At 37.4% G+C, this 18,878-nt stretch overlaps 1 protein-coding gene across 3 annotated transcripts in view; it reads right to left on the bottom strand.

Annotated features, from left to right (window-relative positions):
* LOC127949406 (sialoadhesin) overlaps positions 1 to 16,080 on the bottom strand; it is a 40,038-nt gene extending 23,958 nt beyond the window's left edge. Inside the window, exons 1-7 of one of the 3 annotated variants that reach the window (XM_052546615.1) lie at positions 15,969 to 16,004; positions 15,739 to 15,885; positions 15,407 to 15,469; positions 14,203 to 14,544; positions 11,429 to 11,680; positions 10,911 to 11,261; positions 10,345 to 10,596 (exon numbers count right to left, since the gene is read on the bottom strand). In XM_052546615.1, coding sequence (XP_052402575.1) covers positions 10,345 to 10,596; positions 10,911 to 11,261; positions 11,429 to 11,680; positions 14,203 to 14,544; positions 15,407 to 15,467 — 1,258 coding nt within the window. In that variant the 5' untranslated portion in view covers positions 15,468 to 15,469; positions 15,739 to 15,885; positions 15,969 to 16,004. Of the gene's footprint in view, positions 1 to 10,344; positions 10,597 to 10,910; positions 11,262 to 11,428; positions 11,681 to 14,202; positions 14,545 to 15,406; positions 15,470 to 15,738 lie in introns of all 3 variants that reach the window. The other 2 variants (XM_052546616.1, XM_052546617.1) reach the window with 2 other exon arrangements.
* Positions 16,081 to 18,878: the final 2,798 nt, after the last annotated feature.

The raw sequence follows: 18,878 nt of genomic DNA, 5'->3' as shown, positions 1-18,878 counted from the left end.
ATGGAGCTATTTTAACTTCCTCGTGTGGATTTGACTTTTGTACCAGAGCTCTTAATCATTTAAGTGCAACGCTATCTAGCAAAGCTACTGAATTAGAAAATCATGCATTATCAGATCGTGCAACATAATAGTTTTAAAGTCATAACGTAATATTCTGCAAGTAATTGCAGAAGTGTGAAAATTAGCCTTTATTCATCAAAACTCTGTGCCTGTAAATTATACTTTGTGTGAAAAGGAATAAAAGTTGTCAGTTGTTGTTTTACTGCCTCTGATGCTCATTTCAACTGGAAACTGCAGTGAATCGGACATATAGGTAAGTTTTTATCAGTTTTGAAGAAATGTATGCAGAGGCACGTGTTTCCAATGAGCCTAGATTGTTTTTATGTTAACTGACAGCAAAACACTTTAAGAGCTGAAGAGTTTTTCAAGAGTGTTAAAGTGTGTGTTTAGTGAGTGTAACTGAAGACTCACCCGCAGTCATGATCACCAAGATCAGAGGAAGAGATGTTACGAGTGACGACACCATAGTCATTTCTGCAATAAAAAACACAAAATTTATCGTGTTGATAATCAAAAGACAGATCATAATAACTGCTCATTGAAGGCTTGACGTGTGCTGAGGATGTTTTTCATGTCAGGTCTTGTGTGTCTAATCGAGGACATTTACTCATCAGAAAAGGGTCTAAACATTTCATCCATTGTTATTAAAGATGTAGCATTTGAGCACTTCTGTATCATCTCCTTTAGTAATTAACTCAGAAGTTAAAGTTTTTGATGATATTGCTACTGTGAAAGGGGAACCAAGTTGATTCATATTTTCTATATTTGATAAAATCACACAGGCGTGAGACCTCAGTGATATCATCAGCTGATAAATTCAGATCTGCGTTCGCGGGCTGCTGCTAAGCCAGAGACAGATGTGCTTTTACAGCGCTGCGCATTATAACCAATCACACAAGATTCTGTTGAGCTTTTGAATGCAATGACCAATCAGAGGTGTTCAGATGAGTCATCGCTGGAATGCCGGTGCTTCCGTGGTTTTAATGGGAGTTTCTGAGAGCGATTGAACTCTAGACTGTCAGTGAAAATGTTCTTTGATAATGTAAATGTTATTTGCTCTCTTTCTGTACAATGAAAGATTAGTAGCCATATTACATAAACTTTCAATGTTAAATGAACATCTAATATAAAGTCAGTGGTATTAAAAATATGTTATGACATGACATCCATATATGTTGCTTAAGTGAGCAGAGAGGTTTTTATGCATAGTTAATAAATTACATTATTAGGCTACTTTGACTATCGCATATTATCATTATTAACGTAATCAATAAAGGTGAGAATCGAGATATTTAATGATATAGTTCATGCATCTGGGAATGTTTCTAATAAAATAATAATAATAATAATAATAATAATAACAATGATGCTTAAGAATAATTTGGCAGTATGCTGTTGTGGCTGCTGTGTACTTGTGCCCCTAGATTCCTAACACAATTAGAATATTAATTCTAATATATTACCAGTGCTGGAAACAGTTTTGCAGCTTAATAATTCTTTTGGAACCTGTGAAATTTCGTTTAGGATTATTTGATGAATAGAAAGCGAAAAAGAACATCATTGAAAGTAAATCAACATATTGGAATGATTTCTGAAGGATTATGTGACACTGAAGACTGAAGTAAAGGCTGATGAAACTAAATAGATAGATAGATAGATAGATAGATAGATAGATAGATAGATAGATAGATAGATAGATAGATAGATAGATAGATAGATAGATAGATAGATAGATAGATATTCAGTATATGACCAAAAGTAACTAACTACTTGAGTAGTTTTTTATCTGATACTTTTTTTACTCTTACTCAAGTAACAATTCAGAATAGTACTTTCACTTTTACTTGAGTAAATATTTCTGTAAGTACTTTTACAACAGTTTTTGGCATGAAACTGAAGAGTGTGTGAGATTATGGCAGTGAATGCTGCTCCATGGGCACTTATGACGAGAACTGTGGATGAAGCATCAGCAGAAGATGATGAATTAAAGAAAGTCAGACTAGTCATACAGACTGTTGTTTTGATGAATGCAAGTCGTATGCTGCCAGTGAGCCAAGTATGATTGGACAGATAGTCTTGAGGGTTACACGCATTGTGTTACCACAGTCACTCCAAGCAAGAGCTTTAAACCTACATCACAAAGGGCATTTGGGCATAGCAGACACCAACCAAACAGAACCTTTCAAGTAAAGATAACGGCACAGACAAACGGCAAGGTGGAGAGGCATGCATCCAAACTGAGATGCATACAGATTGCTCAGGCAGAGGGCTTAGATTGCTGTAGGTATGTGGCAATGTACAGTGCTATTGACCACAACACTATTGTGTCCTGAAAATTGTTTTTGACCACTGAAGACTCAATGGTGGAATGTGCAACACAATATAAAAGGAATACATCATTCTAAAAAGCCAATCCAGAGAGTCTCACTAGATGGTAGAGTAGCTCCACAAATGAAACCAAAGAGACAACTCAAACTGTCTGAAGCCTTCTGCACACTGCATGATTTTAGCAATCCTATAATAGTATATCAAATCACAATGTGTGACATGCATCTAATAAACTTACGACATGTGTATGCAGATTGTACAATTATGACACCTAGTGACTGATAGGCTACAATGCACATTACTAAAATGTTATTAGCATGTGCTAGTGGCAGTGATTGAAGCGGGCCAGTACGCACCAGCATGCAGTACTGGCACTTTGATATTTTATGTTGCGTTCCAGTCAGGTTTTTGAGCCCGTAAGTCATGACTTCAAACCACGACTCACGACTTTGTAGCGTTCCAGGCCAGTCACGCCAAACTTCCTGCAGGCGCAAGGAATTATAGCTTGATTATTATATTTATTGCAATGTTATATTGTCCTAAAAACGTTTTTTCAATGTGTACCCCTTTCATAAACACTGCATCCTTAGGCTATATTAGCTGTAGGGGCTGCCATTGGTGTTTCGCGGGCTATGTGACATTAGAGCTCGGAATTGGGAATACATTGATCTAGTACGAGTTCACGGGTGGGAAGTCACGGGTTTGACTGCCATTCCAATGCACTTTCACGGGTAGAAGGTTGGAAAAACACAGGTTACGGGTCGACTGGAATGCAGCATTAGTCTTTAGCATAATGCCACATTTGAGTGCATACCGGTAATTCTGACATGTTGCCAGTACTGAGTCAAAGCATCAGTGTTTGGGTGATAAGAAATGACACAGTGATTTCCAACTTCTGCAATGTTCAAGGATCCAGTAAGGGAATTTGTCAGTAATAAGTTCATTGTACTTTTTATGTTTGCTGAAAAAAGAGAAGCTGTTAAAGAGGATGTTAAAACAGTTTGAGATAAGCAATTTTGAATTTTAGCACCATGTGGGTCGTAGCAGCAAACACACAGTACTGTATTTCTGTCACTGTCAGAAAATGAGCGCAGTCTATCTTTGGTTGCGGGACTGTGACAACGGCCATCTTTGAACCTCTCTCACTATACAACATAAGAGCACAGACTAGGAGCCACGATCACAGAATAGTTTCACAATGCATGTCTTTTGTCTCGGCTGTGTGGTGTGTAGAAGGCTTGAGAAATTCAAGACTTTATTGTTGAGTTATCTTGTTGAGGAAATGACATGCACTGAAATGCTGTAATATGAATATTCTTGTACGTAAGGTAAGTTACGTTTAAAAGATGTCTGAAATGTTCTCAGGTTAAAATGGAATTCAAAAATACAAGAGCAACTTATTTGTTCGGCCGGGAAAGAAAACAAACATTTATTTTCTCAAGTTATACCTTGAGAAAATCGTTTGTGTTAGTGGCACTTCAATATGTTCACATTGAATATGACAATTTAATACACTCACCTAAAGGATTATTAGGAACGCTTGTTCAATTTCTCATTAATGGAATTATCTAATAAACCAATCACATGGCAGTTGCTTCAGTGCATTTATGGGTGTGGTCCTGGTCAAGACAATCTCCTGAACTCCAAACTGAACGTCAGAATGGGAAAGAAAGGGGATTTAAGCAATTTTGAGCGTGGCATGGTTGTTGGTGCCAGATGGGCCGGTCTAAGTATTTCACAATCTGCTCAGTTACTGGGATTTTCATGCAAAACCATTTCTAGGGTTTACAAAGAATGGTGTGAAAATGGAAAAACATCCAGTATGCGGCAGTCGTGTGGGCGAAAATGCCTTGTTGATGCTAGAGGTCAGAGGAGAATGGGCCGACTGATTCAAGCTGATAGAAGAGCAACTTTGACTGAAATAACCACTCGTTACAACCGAGGTATGCAGCAAAGCCTTTGTGAAGCCACAACACGCACAACCTTGAGGCGGATGGGCTACAACAGCAGAAGACCCCACCGGGTACCACTCATCTCCACTACAAATAGGAAAAAGAGGCTACAATTTGCACAAGCTCACCAAAATTGGACATTTGAAGACTGGAAAAATGTTGCCTGGTCTGATGAGTCTTGATTTCTGTTGAGACATTCAGATGGTAGAGTCAGCATTCGACGTAAACAGAATGAGAACAGTGATCCATCATGCCTTGTTACCACTGTGCAGGCTGCTGGTGGTGGTGTAATGGTGTGGGTGATGTTTTCTTTGCACACTTTAGGCCCCTTAGTGCCAATTGGGCATTGTTTAAATGAGCATTGTTTCTGACCATGTCCATTCCTTTATGACCACCATGTACCCATCCTCTGATGGCTACTTCCAGCAGGATAATGCACCATGTCACAAAGCTCGAATCATTTCAAATTGGTTTCTTGAACATGACGAGTTCACTGTACTAAAATGGCCCTCACAGTCACCAGATCTCAACCCAATAGAGCATCTTTGGGATGTGGTGGAACGGGAGCTTTGTGCCCTGGATGTGCATCGAACAAATCTCCATCAACTGCAAGATGCTATCCTATCAATATGGGCCAACATTTCTAAAGAATGCTTTCAGCACCTTGTTGAATCAATGCCACGTAGAATTAAGGCAGTTCTGAAGGCGAAAGAGGGTCAAGCACAGTATTAGTATGGTGTTCCTAATAATCCTTTAGGGGAGTGTATGTTCATAATTGTCATCTTTGAGACACCCCCCAGAGTTGAGGTGCAGGAAACACCTCTCTCACATATGCACTGGTTCCTCCTAATCCCCTTCCTTCCCCTCGCACATCCTTCCCTTCACTCAATTCACTCAGAATGGTCAATAGTAGAATATAATGAATATAATTACAGTCATGTTTGGTATCATTTGAATAGTCTCAGGGCGAGTGGTACAATGGTCTCAATCTTACAAAAGTAGACTAAAAGATAATACAGATCCTGAGAGTTAAGAGATATTTTGCTTACTGTAATTTGAGTGCCCTTTCCCAGGGTACTTCATGTAAATTACTTCTGTTCCCTTTGAGTTGTAAAACCACCCAGGTTCGGGATCTGAGTTAATGCAAATTCCAATTATTAGTTCCTGTCTCCATCTTGAGGGATGTTTTCTTGGTCTAAGATACTTAAGGAAATGTTGCAAGAGGATCAGGGCCTTCTGTAGCAAGAATGAGCCCATAACATGAAGTGTCCACACACTTCATCATACTGTGTATTTCTCTAAAAGCCAAGTATGCATCTTACTCTTAAATTCATCTTTGAGAATTTGATGTCTTGTATTGATTTGATTTCTTTGAATCGGCTATGCAAAGGGGAAATGTCACATATTGTAGCGTGGAGTCAGAGATGTTTGGATCCATATGCAGTAGTTTATTAAAAAGAATGATCAAACAGGCAGAGATGAAAAAACAGAGTCGGGTATGTCAGGGGATATCCAAAATCAGCAACAGTAACAAGCAGAGGTCGGGGCAGGCAGCAGAGAATCACAGTCGGTATAAACAATCCAGAGTCAAACACAGAAGGAGCAAACACTAGGAAAACTCAAATGCTAGACAGAACTAAGCAAGACTTCGCAATGTGAGTGTAGATGAGTGCAACCTTTATAGTGTCACTGATAGAAAACAGGTCATACAAAATGAGGTCCTAGGTAGGGGTTTATAGGAAATGAAGTCCAGGGTGTACTGAGTCATGTGAAAGTCTGAGTGGTGAATAAACGGATTTGCAGTGACCGGATCATGACACATGCCTTGTGTAATGCGTGTGACATGAGTTTCATGAACATCTTGTCTTGTGTCTGATTTAATTTAGCGTCTTTAGCTAGTTTGGGCAAAGACAACAATCAGATGTGCTAAAACAGCAGCCCTATTTAAATCCACTCAAAACCCATGTTTCACTGAGCAATTACTGAATGAACACTGTGCTACATCCAAATGATTGCGCTGTATTTTCAGTAGTATTCTCTTTTTAATTCTTAAGGGTTTTAATTCATTTTAAATAAATGTTTTAATAATTTTAAATGATGCTTTGCTTTATGATTATTTTAATTTATTTTTAAGTTAAGCACTTTGAATTAGTATTGTGTATGAAAAACATTGCCTTGTCTAAAGAGCTCCACACATACATATGTATCTACAACAGATATTGAGTTTCTGGAATTAAAATCCATCAAATCAACATTAACCAAACCTTTTTATTTATTTATTTTTATTTATTTATTTATTTTTTCAAACAAGAGTTTTAGCCCTACATAAATATACTATCTAATGCTAAATGCTGGTAAAAAAAAATGGTCTTACCGTGCTGCAGTGTCAAAGTCTGTGTGTCGACACCCAAATGACAAAAATATCAGCAGCTTAAAGAGTCACATTTTGGAAAGTGTAGTTAAATTATTTGTCTTCCTCTTCCTGGATATGTGTGACACCATCTCAACTACACAAGAACAACTTGAAAAGTCTCCAGATCCAAACAAATAGCAATCTTTAGAATTCTCTGTTAATAAATCTTTGTGAGAGAACACGTGAAACATGAGAGAAAGAACTGTGTAAAGATGTGGGTTTTTTAGAGATGAAGCTTTGTAAGTTTCACTTCCTCTTTCTGAATGAAACTCTGTGTTTAACACATCAAGCGATGGTGCAACACAATATCATTTACCACAATCATGAGCAAATGAAAGTCATCATAGTAATTGTAGTAAGTTTTGGTTACACTTCATTTTACATTTACCTGTACTTACAGAATACTTACTTCAGAAAGTACTGGAAAATACAAAATAATTAAATGCGTTTTTGTTTGGTTTAGGGTAGTTTCAGGGTTAGTATCTAGTTATTACCAAGTTGTTGCTTAGTTAATATCTTGTTTTGGCAGTTTAAGTAAATTATAAAGTCATCATACCATCTAAACCAACTTTTAAGATCAGGGAAAATAAGAAGCAAAGACAAAACAAAGTAAGTTATTTTTTACTTGGTTCATTTTGAATTTGGACTCAAAACCAACTGACTCAAAAAAAAACAAAAAAAAAGATTTTTAACAATTTTTATTACGTAATTGCATTGAGATTGGTAGCAATGAGGTTTTAGACAGCAAATATTACTCAAAGTAAAAACACATTTAACTTTTACATATTTCTCAATCTTTGTATAAAATGAGATTTCAAACTTCAAAAGCATATCACCATAACACTCTGGAATGTGAGTAAATGATGACCAAAGGTTACAAAATAATGGCAGTGAAAAAATATTTTTTGTGATTTAAGATTGATTATCAGCTGTAAACTGACTAAGAAACTGATTCCAAAAACAAAATATCAACATCACACACTGGAACTGAAAACAAATGATATTGCAAATAAGTGCAGGTATTCTCATGCACTTAGCATGTGAGCATCACTGAACAGCAACACATCGAACAGCAGCTTCACTTTACAGTAAAACACAATCTCCTCAGATTTCAGAGCAAACAGAGACTTTATTACAATCAGTTACAGATATTGAGTTTACCATGAAAACACTGCTTAGCTGTGTGATGAATAACATTATTAGAAAATATAAATGTAGTCTTTACTCCAGTAAAGAGACACTAAACTACATTATTGGGATGTTACTTTAAGAAATAAATAAGTTCACATGTATTTGTGAGTGCAGCAGAAAAATAAAGAAAATATGAAATGTACAATATACATTTGAAAGATGAAAAAAAATGTTATAAGCTCCATAACAGTATACACAGTTACTTCAGGAAGGTTTATGAAAGTTACTGATAAAGAAATAAGCATCAGATATGATATGAATGAGTTTCTGAGTATTTCCATGTGAGCAGTATCCTGTGAGGAGAGTTTAATGAGTTCCTGCTAGAGTCTCATATTCAGAAGATCTGGACTGAAGCTGGAGAGCTGTGTAGGGGTCATCAGGAGCTCTGGAGTCAGCAGACTGTGAGAGACAGATGAACAGAACACACTGTGTTTATATGACTCTGCTGAATGTGAGAGTAAAGAGTGTTTGAGACCTTCACTGACTCTGATCGTGCTGTAAATGTCAGCAGATGTTCGGGACACTGGATCCAGAGCTGTGTATGTATCATCACTCGAGTCAGCCGTCTGTAGAGAAAGATTTCAGGAGTTTATTCATACTTCAGTGCATTAACATCATCAAATATTGCAGTTGTAGATGAAGATGTGTGTTTGCTGACTCGCCTGCTTTTGATTCACATCTTCACTTCCACCGATTCTCTTCCTCTTTCTACTGAAAACAGGAGAAAACTATTAAAACTGTGCTACAATACATCAAATAAATGAACAAAACTAGTTAATTTACTCTTGATCTGAGATCAAGTCTGCAGATGTTTTACTGAAGAGACATAAATTTAGTGTCCAGACAAACTTCATTCACCTCATGAACACAATGATGATGATGATGATGAAGATCAATACTACACATCCCACCACAATCCCAGTAACTGTGTGCAGAGCAGCTCTCTGAAACCCTGAAACAAGATGTTAATGAAGATCATGTCACACTAGAGACAGATGAAACTCAAAGAGTGTCTGTTTATAGTGAATACCTTTAACAGAGACTGAAACATACGCTGATCTCTGAGATCCATGTTGATTCTGAGCCTCACAATAGTAACGTCCGCTGTGACTGGAGTTAAAGCTGGAGATGATGAAACTCTGTCCAGATCCAACAGCTGAGCTTTGATTCTCCTTAAACCAGCTGAAGTTCAGAGCAGGAGGGTTTGAGTCACTGCTGCAGATCAGAGTCACTGAATCTCCCTCCACTATTTCAGACGGATTGATGGACACTGAGACACTCTTTGGAGGATCTAGATGAAATGTAAATGATGAATAATTACTTTAATAAATATTATATATTTTTTATAAATTAAATATTATATATATTATAATCTGCACTAAAATACTATTTACGACATTGTCTCATGAAATCAAATAAACATATGATTAAGACAATGACTGTGCTGTGATTTCGGCTATACTTGCATCTAAAATAGAGTGAGAAGCAACAGAATATCTTTTTTTGTTAACTGAAAGTACTGCTCCTCTCTGCGCTCGCTGAACAGAGAAGATGCAGAGAGAGAGGCGTGTGCGCGCTGGGAAAGATAGAACAAGTTTGCTCCAGTCATTTTTTCAGATTCTGAAATAGCTAAGAAAAAAGCTGTAGAAACGTTGGGTGATATTTTGGTTCAGGTAGTGTCTTAATCCTTTAGTCAGTGGTATAAAAAGAAATATAGGCAATATACTACAGAAAGCTTGAAATGTCTACTTTTAAACGAACATATTGAAACCAAAATGAATAGGCTACTCTCTGATGATGTAATCCATATGAAATGTGCATTTCTCTCTGGCGTTCATGGCGAGTCCGCATCGTCAACTTCATCTCAGCAGCGACACAGAAAACACCAGTTTATTACTAAACAATTAAATGAGTCCTTGCTAATTTATACACATGCACAATCATAACTTTAACCGGTTCTTTGTGGCAAGCTTTATGCGTGCGGTCATAACACTTATTATCCTGTAGACTATAGCATATTTAAGTTATTCAATTAATATAAAGGGGCGACGCATTAATATTTTAAAAATATGTGTGTCAGGAAGCGGGTCGGGTACAATATTTTCTTTTTCTTTTCTTTTTTTTTTGTGGTCTGAGCTGCAAGGGGGTTAGTTGAAAACATCGGTCGGGTGTGGGTTGTTTATACATTGACCCGCGCATCACTGCTCCACACAGATTCTTGATTCACCTTCATTTTCATATTATTACATTAGTAAATATAAATCATGTCTAATAATAAAAAATGTCATCTATTCTGAATGAATGGGCTGAATTTAGCAAACAAATCTGAAGTTAATTCTGAAAATCTTTCAGTAATCAGTGAAATATTTCTCTAATGTTAATGAATCAGTTTGTACTCACATCCTACATGAAGATAAACAGGTGGAGAGATCAGATGTTCCTCTCCTGAAACAGCACACTGATAGTTTCCTGAATCATAACGACTGACTGACCGCAGCTGAAGCTGATTCTCTCTGATGATTCCTGTAGTTAATATCTGTGTGTTTCTGAACCAGATGAATGTTGTTTGTTGAGGCAGAGAGCAGCTGCTTTTACATGTCAGAGTGACTGAATCTGTCTCTTTCACACTCTGCTCTGTCTCCACCTGCAGATCTGACAACAACATCTCTGTGATTCACCATTATAGTTTCATCAACATAGCTTAATGTTATAACAATTGAAACTTTAAGGGGATGAAACTAGTAAAGAATAATTTACATTCAAGCATTTCCTTTCATGCAAAGTGATTCAAGGTAAACACTTGATTATTAAATTTATTTATGGGAATTGCACCCATGTTTTTGTCGTTACTAGTGCCATGGTCTACTGTTTGAGCTTCTAGAATAACAGGTGACACAATCTGTGTTTTATATGTTTCATAATGTGTTTTACATATTTCTGTGGTGTATTTGTGTCTGTAGCTCTACCTGTGACGTCCAGCTGAACTCCAGGACGTCCTGTCCATCTTCCTCCCTTAGTGTCTGTAGTGAATCTGCAGTTGTAGATGTGTTTATCTGCTTCTGTTACACTCGTCAAAGTGATTCTGCAAGTGTTGTTTTTATATTCACAGTCACACTGAACTCTTCCTCTCTTTTCTGGGTCTAAACACAGATCAGGGGTTTCTTTAACACCTACAGTAGGTTTGGTCCAGAAGACTGTTTTGAGCTGATGATCATGAGGATATTTTACAGTACAGGAGAGATTCACTGTTGACCCCTTTAATGCACAAACATATGAAAGACTGTAATTCACTCCCCAATCCTGCTGACCATCACCCCCTGAAACACAAAACACAGAAATTAGAAATATAATTAGGCTTTCAAACACACCTCAATTTCTTTTAGATTTCAGCTGATGTCTAACTTAACAAACTGAATTCAAAAGAAATGTAAAAATTAAAAGGTGTGAATAATTCACTAAAATTAATGAATCAGTTTGTACTCACATCCTACATGAAGATAAACAGGTGGAGACTTCAGATGTTCCTCTCCTGAAACAGCACACCGATAGTTTCCTGAATAATAAAGACTGACTGACTGCAGATGAAGCTGATTCTCTCTGATGATTTCTCTAGTTAATCTCTGTGTCTCTCTGAACCAGATGAATGTTGTTTGTTGAGGCAGTGAGCAGCTGCTTTTACATGTCAGATTGACTGAATCTCCCTTATTCACACACTGCTCTGCCTCCACCTGCAGATCTGACAACAACAACTCACTGATTCATCAGCTTAAAGAGAGAGTCAACTTAAAAAAAAAACCCGAACCGATCGCAATCTGACTTAGAGTGTTGCATGCTGGTTAGAAATTTTGACACAGCAACAACGCTACATGACTGTCACACGTGTCATCAAAGTATCGCGAGAGTGTTTCGAGAGTAGGCGGCTGATTCAGCCGCCGCAGTTTCTCCAGAGCGACTGCAGGAGCGCTGATGACGACAGCTGCTTCACGATTGGCCAGATTCACCACATGAGAACGATCACGTGTTTTTCAGGTTAGACAAACCTTTTCAGTTCCAATAATAGCAACAAATCTGTGTTTTTAGAATGGTAAAATACTTTTTCACTGTAGTCGTACTGTTGTATTGAGTCAAGTTTATCATACAACACTGATAAAAGCATATATACCCCACTGTATTAGTATTTAAACTAATAACTGTATTAAGCAGTATATAAAAAGCTATGTTTCTCATGATTTTTCAGAAACCTCTGTGTATATGACAAAAAATTGCATTTAATACACTTAATCTTAAACTATGCAAACTAGTGATCGACCGATGTATCTGTTTACCGATATTTTTCCCGATATTTAAGCATTTTTCCATAATCGGGTATCGGTTTTGTAATATCGGATTCGCCGATTTACGGCGCCATCTTGTGGCCGTTTTGAGATTTCCACCATTGCAGCCCGGGCGTCTGAGGAGATCAGTCAACAACAACTCAGTGCACAGGTAAATATATGTTCTACTTGGTTTGCTTTAATTAATCAACTTTATTTAACATAACAGACATGCACAAATGAGATCTGATACATAAATTCCTGATATAGTTAATTTATGCAGCTTGTTTTTAAACAATTGAGACGAACTCATTGAGTCACGTAGTGTAATTCATCATGTCCTGCCCCAATAAAGACCTATCTTTTCATGAATTAAATAAAACAGACATGAATGAGTGCATGTTGAAAATAAAAGCGTTGAATTTAATTCTCTATCTGTTGTATTTGCTCACCATTAGTCTAGAAGAGAAAGTTCGTTCATATTGCTTAGCAACTGACGGATGATCTGGAGGCTTAAGCACGGCCACTGAATGAAACTTTTGACAAGATTATCTTGTTTAAACACCCTAGATTATATTATCATTTACTACATAACAATTATTTCGCATATAAATATAGCCTACCGCTTTGTGGAAATTAATTATTTATTATCTCCATGCGCGATCGCGGTTGATTAAGTTATAGTCAAACAGCACTTTGTCAGTTGGCATTTCATGATTTAACGTTAGATTAAATTTAGATCATAAAATGCCAACTGACAAGTGCTGTTTAACTTTATATAGTCTCGGGGAAAAAAGTTTGTTCATACTGCTCAGCACCTGACTGGGTTGATGATCAGGAAGCCTCAAGCACGGCCACTGCATAAAATTTTTGAAGGAAGCAGGCTTACAGGGCAGAATGCTGAAAGACTCTGTTTTCTACACTAAAACCTAGTTCTGCTTAACTGGGAGTATTAAGTTACACTACTAAATAGCTATGCACTCCTAAATAGCCCTCCCGCCCCCACCAATATGTTAGAATTATTTTTGTGCTTTATTTTTTTACCTGTTTTTATTTTTTTACCTCATCAAAGCTTTTATTTTAAAACAAAGACACTTAGTAACAGTGCGCTTAAATTTTTTGGACTCAGACCCCTCTATTTATTTGTGTATAAATATAATGTTTTTTTTTTTTTGTATGCAAGGAGGGAGTGATTGTTATAAATAAAATGTTTTCTTCAGCTCATTTGTGTTGTAATAATTGTCAGAAACAGAAGTATAACAGGAAATAAATATCGGTTCTGCATATCGGTTATCGGGTACATAAACATACAAATAATCGGTATCGGTATCGGTTATAAAAAATCAATATCGGTCGATCACTAATGCAAACACTGTGTGAGCATTACTAACGGGAGCAGAAAGTGACCGGATTGACGGCTCCATTTTTAACTCCGCCTTCGACTGCAAGCGGCTCTCTCGTTGATCAACATCTGTAGCCGTGCTTCAGGTCGAACACATTATCTATCACTCTGCTGTTGGTCTAAAGCCATTTACAAATGTTCTGCTTGTGATTGTCCATTTAATAGCAGTTCAGTTATTGTTTATATGTATAGCACTTTTCACAACATAATATTTCAAAGCAGATTTACAGCCAACTTTTGTTTCAAAAACAATATCTTTGGGCCAAAATGAACCAAAGAGTATAGAAACCTTCTATACTCTTTGAATGAACAGGGAATCTAGCATTATCTCTTTCTTTAATTTATCCTAATCTCAAGTGACTGTAGCTGGGTTTTTATCAAAAGTTGCGAATTTAACTTATGTGCAAAATTGGAATATCACAAAACATTTGCAAACAAGCAGCGTTTTCATCCAATGAGTCAAAGAGAACAAAATCGTAACTTCCTGATAAACTGGTGTGTGTGTGTGTGTGTGGTGTATTTGTGAGAGTTCACTAGCTCTACCTGTGACGTCCAGCTGAGCTCCAGGAATCCCTGTCCATCTTCCTCTGTCTGTAATGAATCTGCAGTAGTAGATGTGTTTATCTGCTTCTGTTACACTCGTCAAAGTGATACTGTAAGTGTTGTTATATTCACTGTCACACTGAACTCTTCCTCTCTTTTCTGGGTCTGAACACAGGTTCGGTGGATCTCCATCAGTTACAGCAGGTTTGGTCCAGAAGACTGTTTTGAGCTCATGATCATGAGGATAGTTTAAAACACAGGACAGTTTCACTGTTGACCCCTTTAATGCACAAACATATGAAGGACTGTAATTCACTGCCAAATACTGCTTACCAACAAACCCTGAAACACAGAAATAAGAGAATTAGGAGTTTTGAACCAATGTATATAAAGTATCTTTTCATTTTGACCATTTTTATGCAACACAGGCTCATTGGAAATACGTGCCTCTACAAACATTTCTGCAACACTGTAATTACATTTCACAGCAGTTTCAAAGTGAAATGTCCAGAGAGTGGCACTAAAACACACATTTAATACGTGGCCATGGCAAGTTTTCATTACGTTGGTACAGGCAGTTATTGCAGAGTTTTTATTGCACTGTTTGAGAAACTTACTGCAGATGTTCAGAAAGTTGTGTGTCACTAAAGGTTAATGCTCTGTCATGTTGGAAATATCCCCTAAACCTACCCAAGAGTGTAAACAAATGTAAAAGTAATATAAAAATGTATTTGCTGATGGAGCTATTTTAACTTCCTCGTGTGGATTTGAGCTGTTTTGTACCAGAGCTCTTCATCATTTAAGTGCAACGCTATCTAGCAAAGCTACTGAATTAGAAAATCATGCCTATCAAATCATGCAGCAGGTTAAAATAGTTTTAAAAAAGTCATAAGACATAATATTCTGCATGTAATTGTGTGAAAATTTGCCTTTATTCATCAAAACTCTGTGCCTGTAAATCATACTTTGTGTGAAAAGAAATAAAAGTTGTTTTACTGCCTCTGATGCTCATTTCAACTGGAAACTGCAGTGAATTGGACATATAGGTAAGTTTTTATCAGTTTTGAAGAAATGTATGCAGAGGCACGTGTTTCCAATGAGCCTAGATTGTTTTTATGTTAACTGACAGCAAAACACTTTAAGAGCTCAAGAGTTTTTCAAGAGTGTTAAAGTGTGTGTTTAGTGAGTGTAACTGAAGACTCACCCGCAGTCATGATCACCAACATCAGAGGAAGAGATGTTACCAGTGACGGCACCATAGTCATTTCTGCAATAAAAAACACAAACTTTATTGTGTTGATAATCAATAGACAGATCATAATGACTTCAGATTAATTGACTGCTCATTGAAGACTTGACGTGTGCTGAGGATGTTTCTCATGTCAGGCCTCGTGTGTCTAAAGAGCTTCACAAAACATTTACATGTGTATCTTTATCAAATATTGAGCTTCTGGAGTTTATATTAAGTCATGACCGCATTTTTACAAATAATCTGTTGTAGATCTGTTATTTTACCAAATGTTAAAATGATCCTACCGCGCTGCAGTGTCGATGTCTGAGTGTCGACGCTCAAATGATAAAAATATCAGCAGCTTAAAGTGTCAAATGGCTAGTTTTCACACTTCAATATGCAGTTCAGAATATTCATCTTCCTCTTCCTGGACATGTGTAACTTCATCTCAACTACACAAGAACAACTCAAAGTCTCCAGATCCAAACAATAACAATCTTTAGAATACACTGTTATTAAATCTCTGAGAGAACACCTGAAACATGAGAGAAAGAACTGTGTAAAGATGCTCATTACCGCTGCAGGAACATCTGTGTGTTTATAAGAGATGAAAGTAAAGAACTCTTAGATTCACTTCCTCTTTCTGTGTTTAAAACATGGAGCGATGCTGCAATCAGGAGCAAATACACTGTGTTTAAGTGAGTCAGTGTCAGTCTCATAGACACTACCAGACTGACAAAAGATGAAGTACAAATAATATTGTTCTTCTAAAAGAACAGATCTATTGAATGATTTTCCAAAAAATAAGAAACTGGGATTACTCCAGTCTTTTCTGCACTTCCATTGACTTCACTGTCATCTGGTGGTCTAAAAAATGAAGCGCATCTTAATGCCTGCTACAGCAGTCTGACTGTTAGACAACATGATGATTTTAGAAACAATAAAAGTTAATTACTTTAATTACAACTACATTAATATTAACCATACAAACAACTTTTTTTAAAGATGTTGCTAGGTTATTTTAGAGGTGCACAATGTTGACACAAGTGTTTTGTTGTTGTTTGTTTTTTTATAATGATAATTACCATATTTTGCAGAGTGTGTTTTTGAGATCGTACTTTGGTTGGTTTAAGCCTGTCATGGATAAATAAACATGACACTAGAGCTGCCAGAAGGTGGCGGCAAGTCTCTGTCTGAATGAGTGATGCACTGACTCATTCATTCAAAATGGCTGACTCATTTAGAAACAAAGCCAGTGATTCCCTGTGTCTCAGTGTGCTTACTTATACTATGCCCCTTTATTACATACTCTTTTTGTGAAGAAAAAGTAAACACTTTTGAGTGTGTAGTAGAAGAGAGGCAAGCTTTAGGACATACTATCATATCACACAACTGTGTCTCTATCGCATCTGTTACACGCACCCTGTCACTGTAAACTGGCCGGTCAATCATATTGTAACAGTTAACATACTTCATATTTCATTTCATTTAACTTCCTACAGTACTGGAGAGAAAAGTAGCAGCTAGATGATCTGCCAGCTCTGCTCATATTTTTTGCATAATGATGTGATGATATCTCATGGGTTTTTGCAAGGTTTCTTGCAGAGCTGCAAGGTGAACCGTTTAAAGATGGTGATCTCAATTGAAACACGATTCAGCTATGTCTCCTATGTTATGTCAAAACAGCATGTTTTGTTGCTGCCCATGTTAATAAATCATTCATGCTGCAGTCTTTTCAACCACACATCATTATAGACATTTAGATAACAGAAGTACTGATATAAAAGTTTGTAGTTTGGGTATAACACTTATTCTCTCTACAGTAGCGATCAAAACAAAAGTATCTTAAAGCTGCAGTAGGGAACTTTTGTAAAAAAATATTTTTACATATTTATTAAACCTGTCATTATGTCCTGACAGTAGAATATGAGACAGATAATCTGTGAAAAAATCAAGCTCCTCTGGCTCCTCCCAGTGTCCTATTGCCATTTGCAGAAACTCCATCGCTCCCGGTAAAAAACAACCAATCAGAGCTGCAGTCCGTAACTTTGTTTGTGTTCAAAATGTAGAAAAATTTATATAATAAGCGAGTACACCATGAATCCATTTTCCAAACCGTGTATTTAGCTTGTCCTGAATCACTAGGGTGCACCTATAATAAGTGTTTATATTCGGACTATTTTAGATTGCTTCGGGGGTACCGCGGCGGAGTAACCCAGTGCCTTTGTGATTCTTCATAGACATAAACAGAGAGAAGTAGTTCCGGCTACGATGTTCTTCCGCAAGACGCAAGCAGTTCTGTTTATTAACCGCTAGAGCGTCAAAAGTTCCCTACCGCAGCTTTAACAAGCGTATTTCTTGTAATGCAATATCCTCTTCCTCCACGAGGTGGCGACAACTGTCCATTTAAAAAAGTATTTGTCAATGATTCATTCACTCATAAGATTCTAATTGAGAAACAGGGCCCGGTTCCCCAAAACGTTCTTATCGCGAAGTAGATCTTAACCTATTCCTTAACCTCTCTCTTAACGTTATGGCATGATTCCCGACACGTTCGTACGCTAAGTATTTCTGTAAGTCACACTTTTGTAAGGTTGATCTGGACCATTCGTAAGCTTTCTCTTAGCATTGTATGAGCTCAAGATGCTAGTCGCTGCCATTGTGCAGCAGTCTTTAGAAATCAGCGCATGCAGCGCAGTACAAGTCAAACTATGGTATGACAACTATGATTTTATGTTATGGACATTTTAAGACTCATAATAAAATATGTTCGCAATGGATACAGGCCTATTTATGAAGTTGACTTTATGTGGTATCAGAACGAATATGGTGGGAATTAGCCTAGGCTATTTCGTAATGTCATTAAAGCGTTTAAATTGGCAATCACTTTTGATAATAACAATCTGGCTCTAAATGGCTAAGATCTATAAATGGGTAAGCATGGTGGTGTCCAGTAAGCGACCAACTATGGCAGGGATCCAACGTGTCCTTGTATTAAATCAATGACAGAGCCGGCCACTGAGCCATTTAGTCTGTCATTTTTTTATTTGACAAAACTTAAGCCCTTTTGAGATTTTGCCTGACGTGGCTATATTAAAAAAAATGTGCCTCCCAAGACAACTCATGGACCTGCTGGACCTTCTCAGACCTGCGTTTGCCAGGCTTATGCGGCAGAATTTTTCTTTAAGCCCTGAAGTCCAGCTGCTTGCAACGCTGAGGTTTTTTGCTGCAGAGAACTTCATCGAGGTCATGGGAGAGCGCTACGGCCTAAGACCTCGGTGTGGAGGTACGTCCACACTGTCACCAACACCCTTCTGCACCATGCCAGGGATTACCGGCCACACATCAGGAGGTCCAGGAGGTGAAGCAGTGCTGTCATGCTCTTGCTGGCATCTTGCTTGGGCCTGGTGGATGGCACACTCATCCCTATCGCCAATCCATCAGT

Source organism: Carassius gibelio, chromosome B1 (genome assembly GCF_023724105.1).
Source record: "Carassius gibelio isolate Cgi1373 ecotype wild population from Czech Republic chromosome B1, carGib1.2-hapl.c, whole genome shotgun sequence".
NCBI lineage: Eukaryota > Metazoa > Chordata > Actinopteri > Cypriniformes > Cyprinidae > Carassius > Carassius gibelio.
This window is presented reverse-complemented; position numbering and strand designations above follow the sequence as displayed.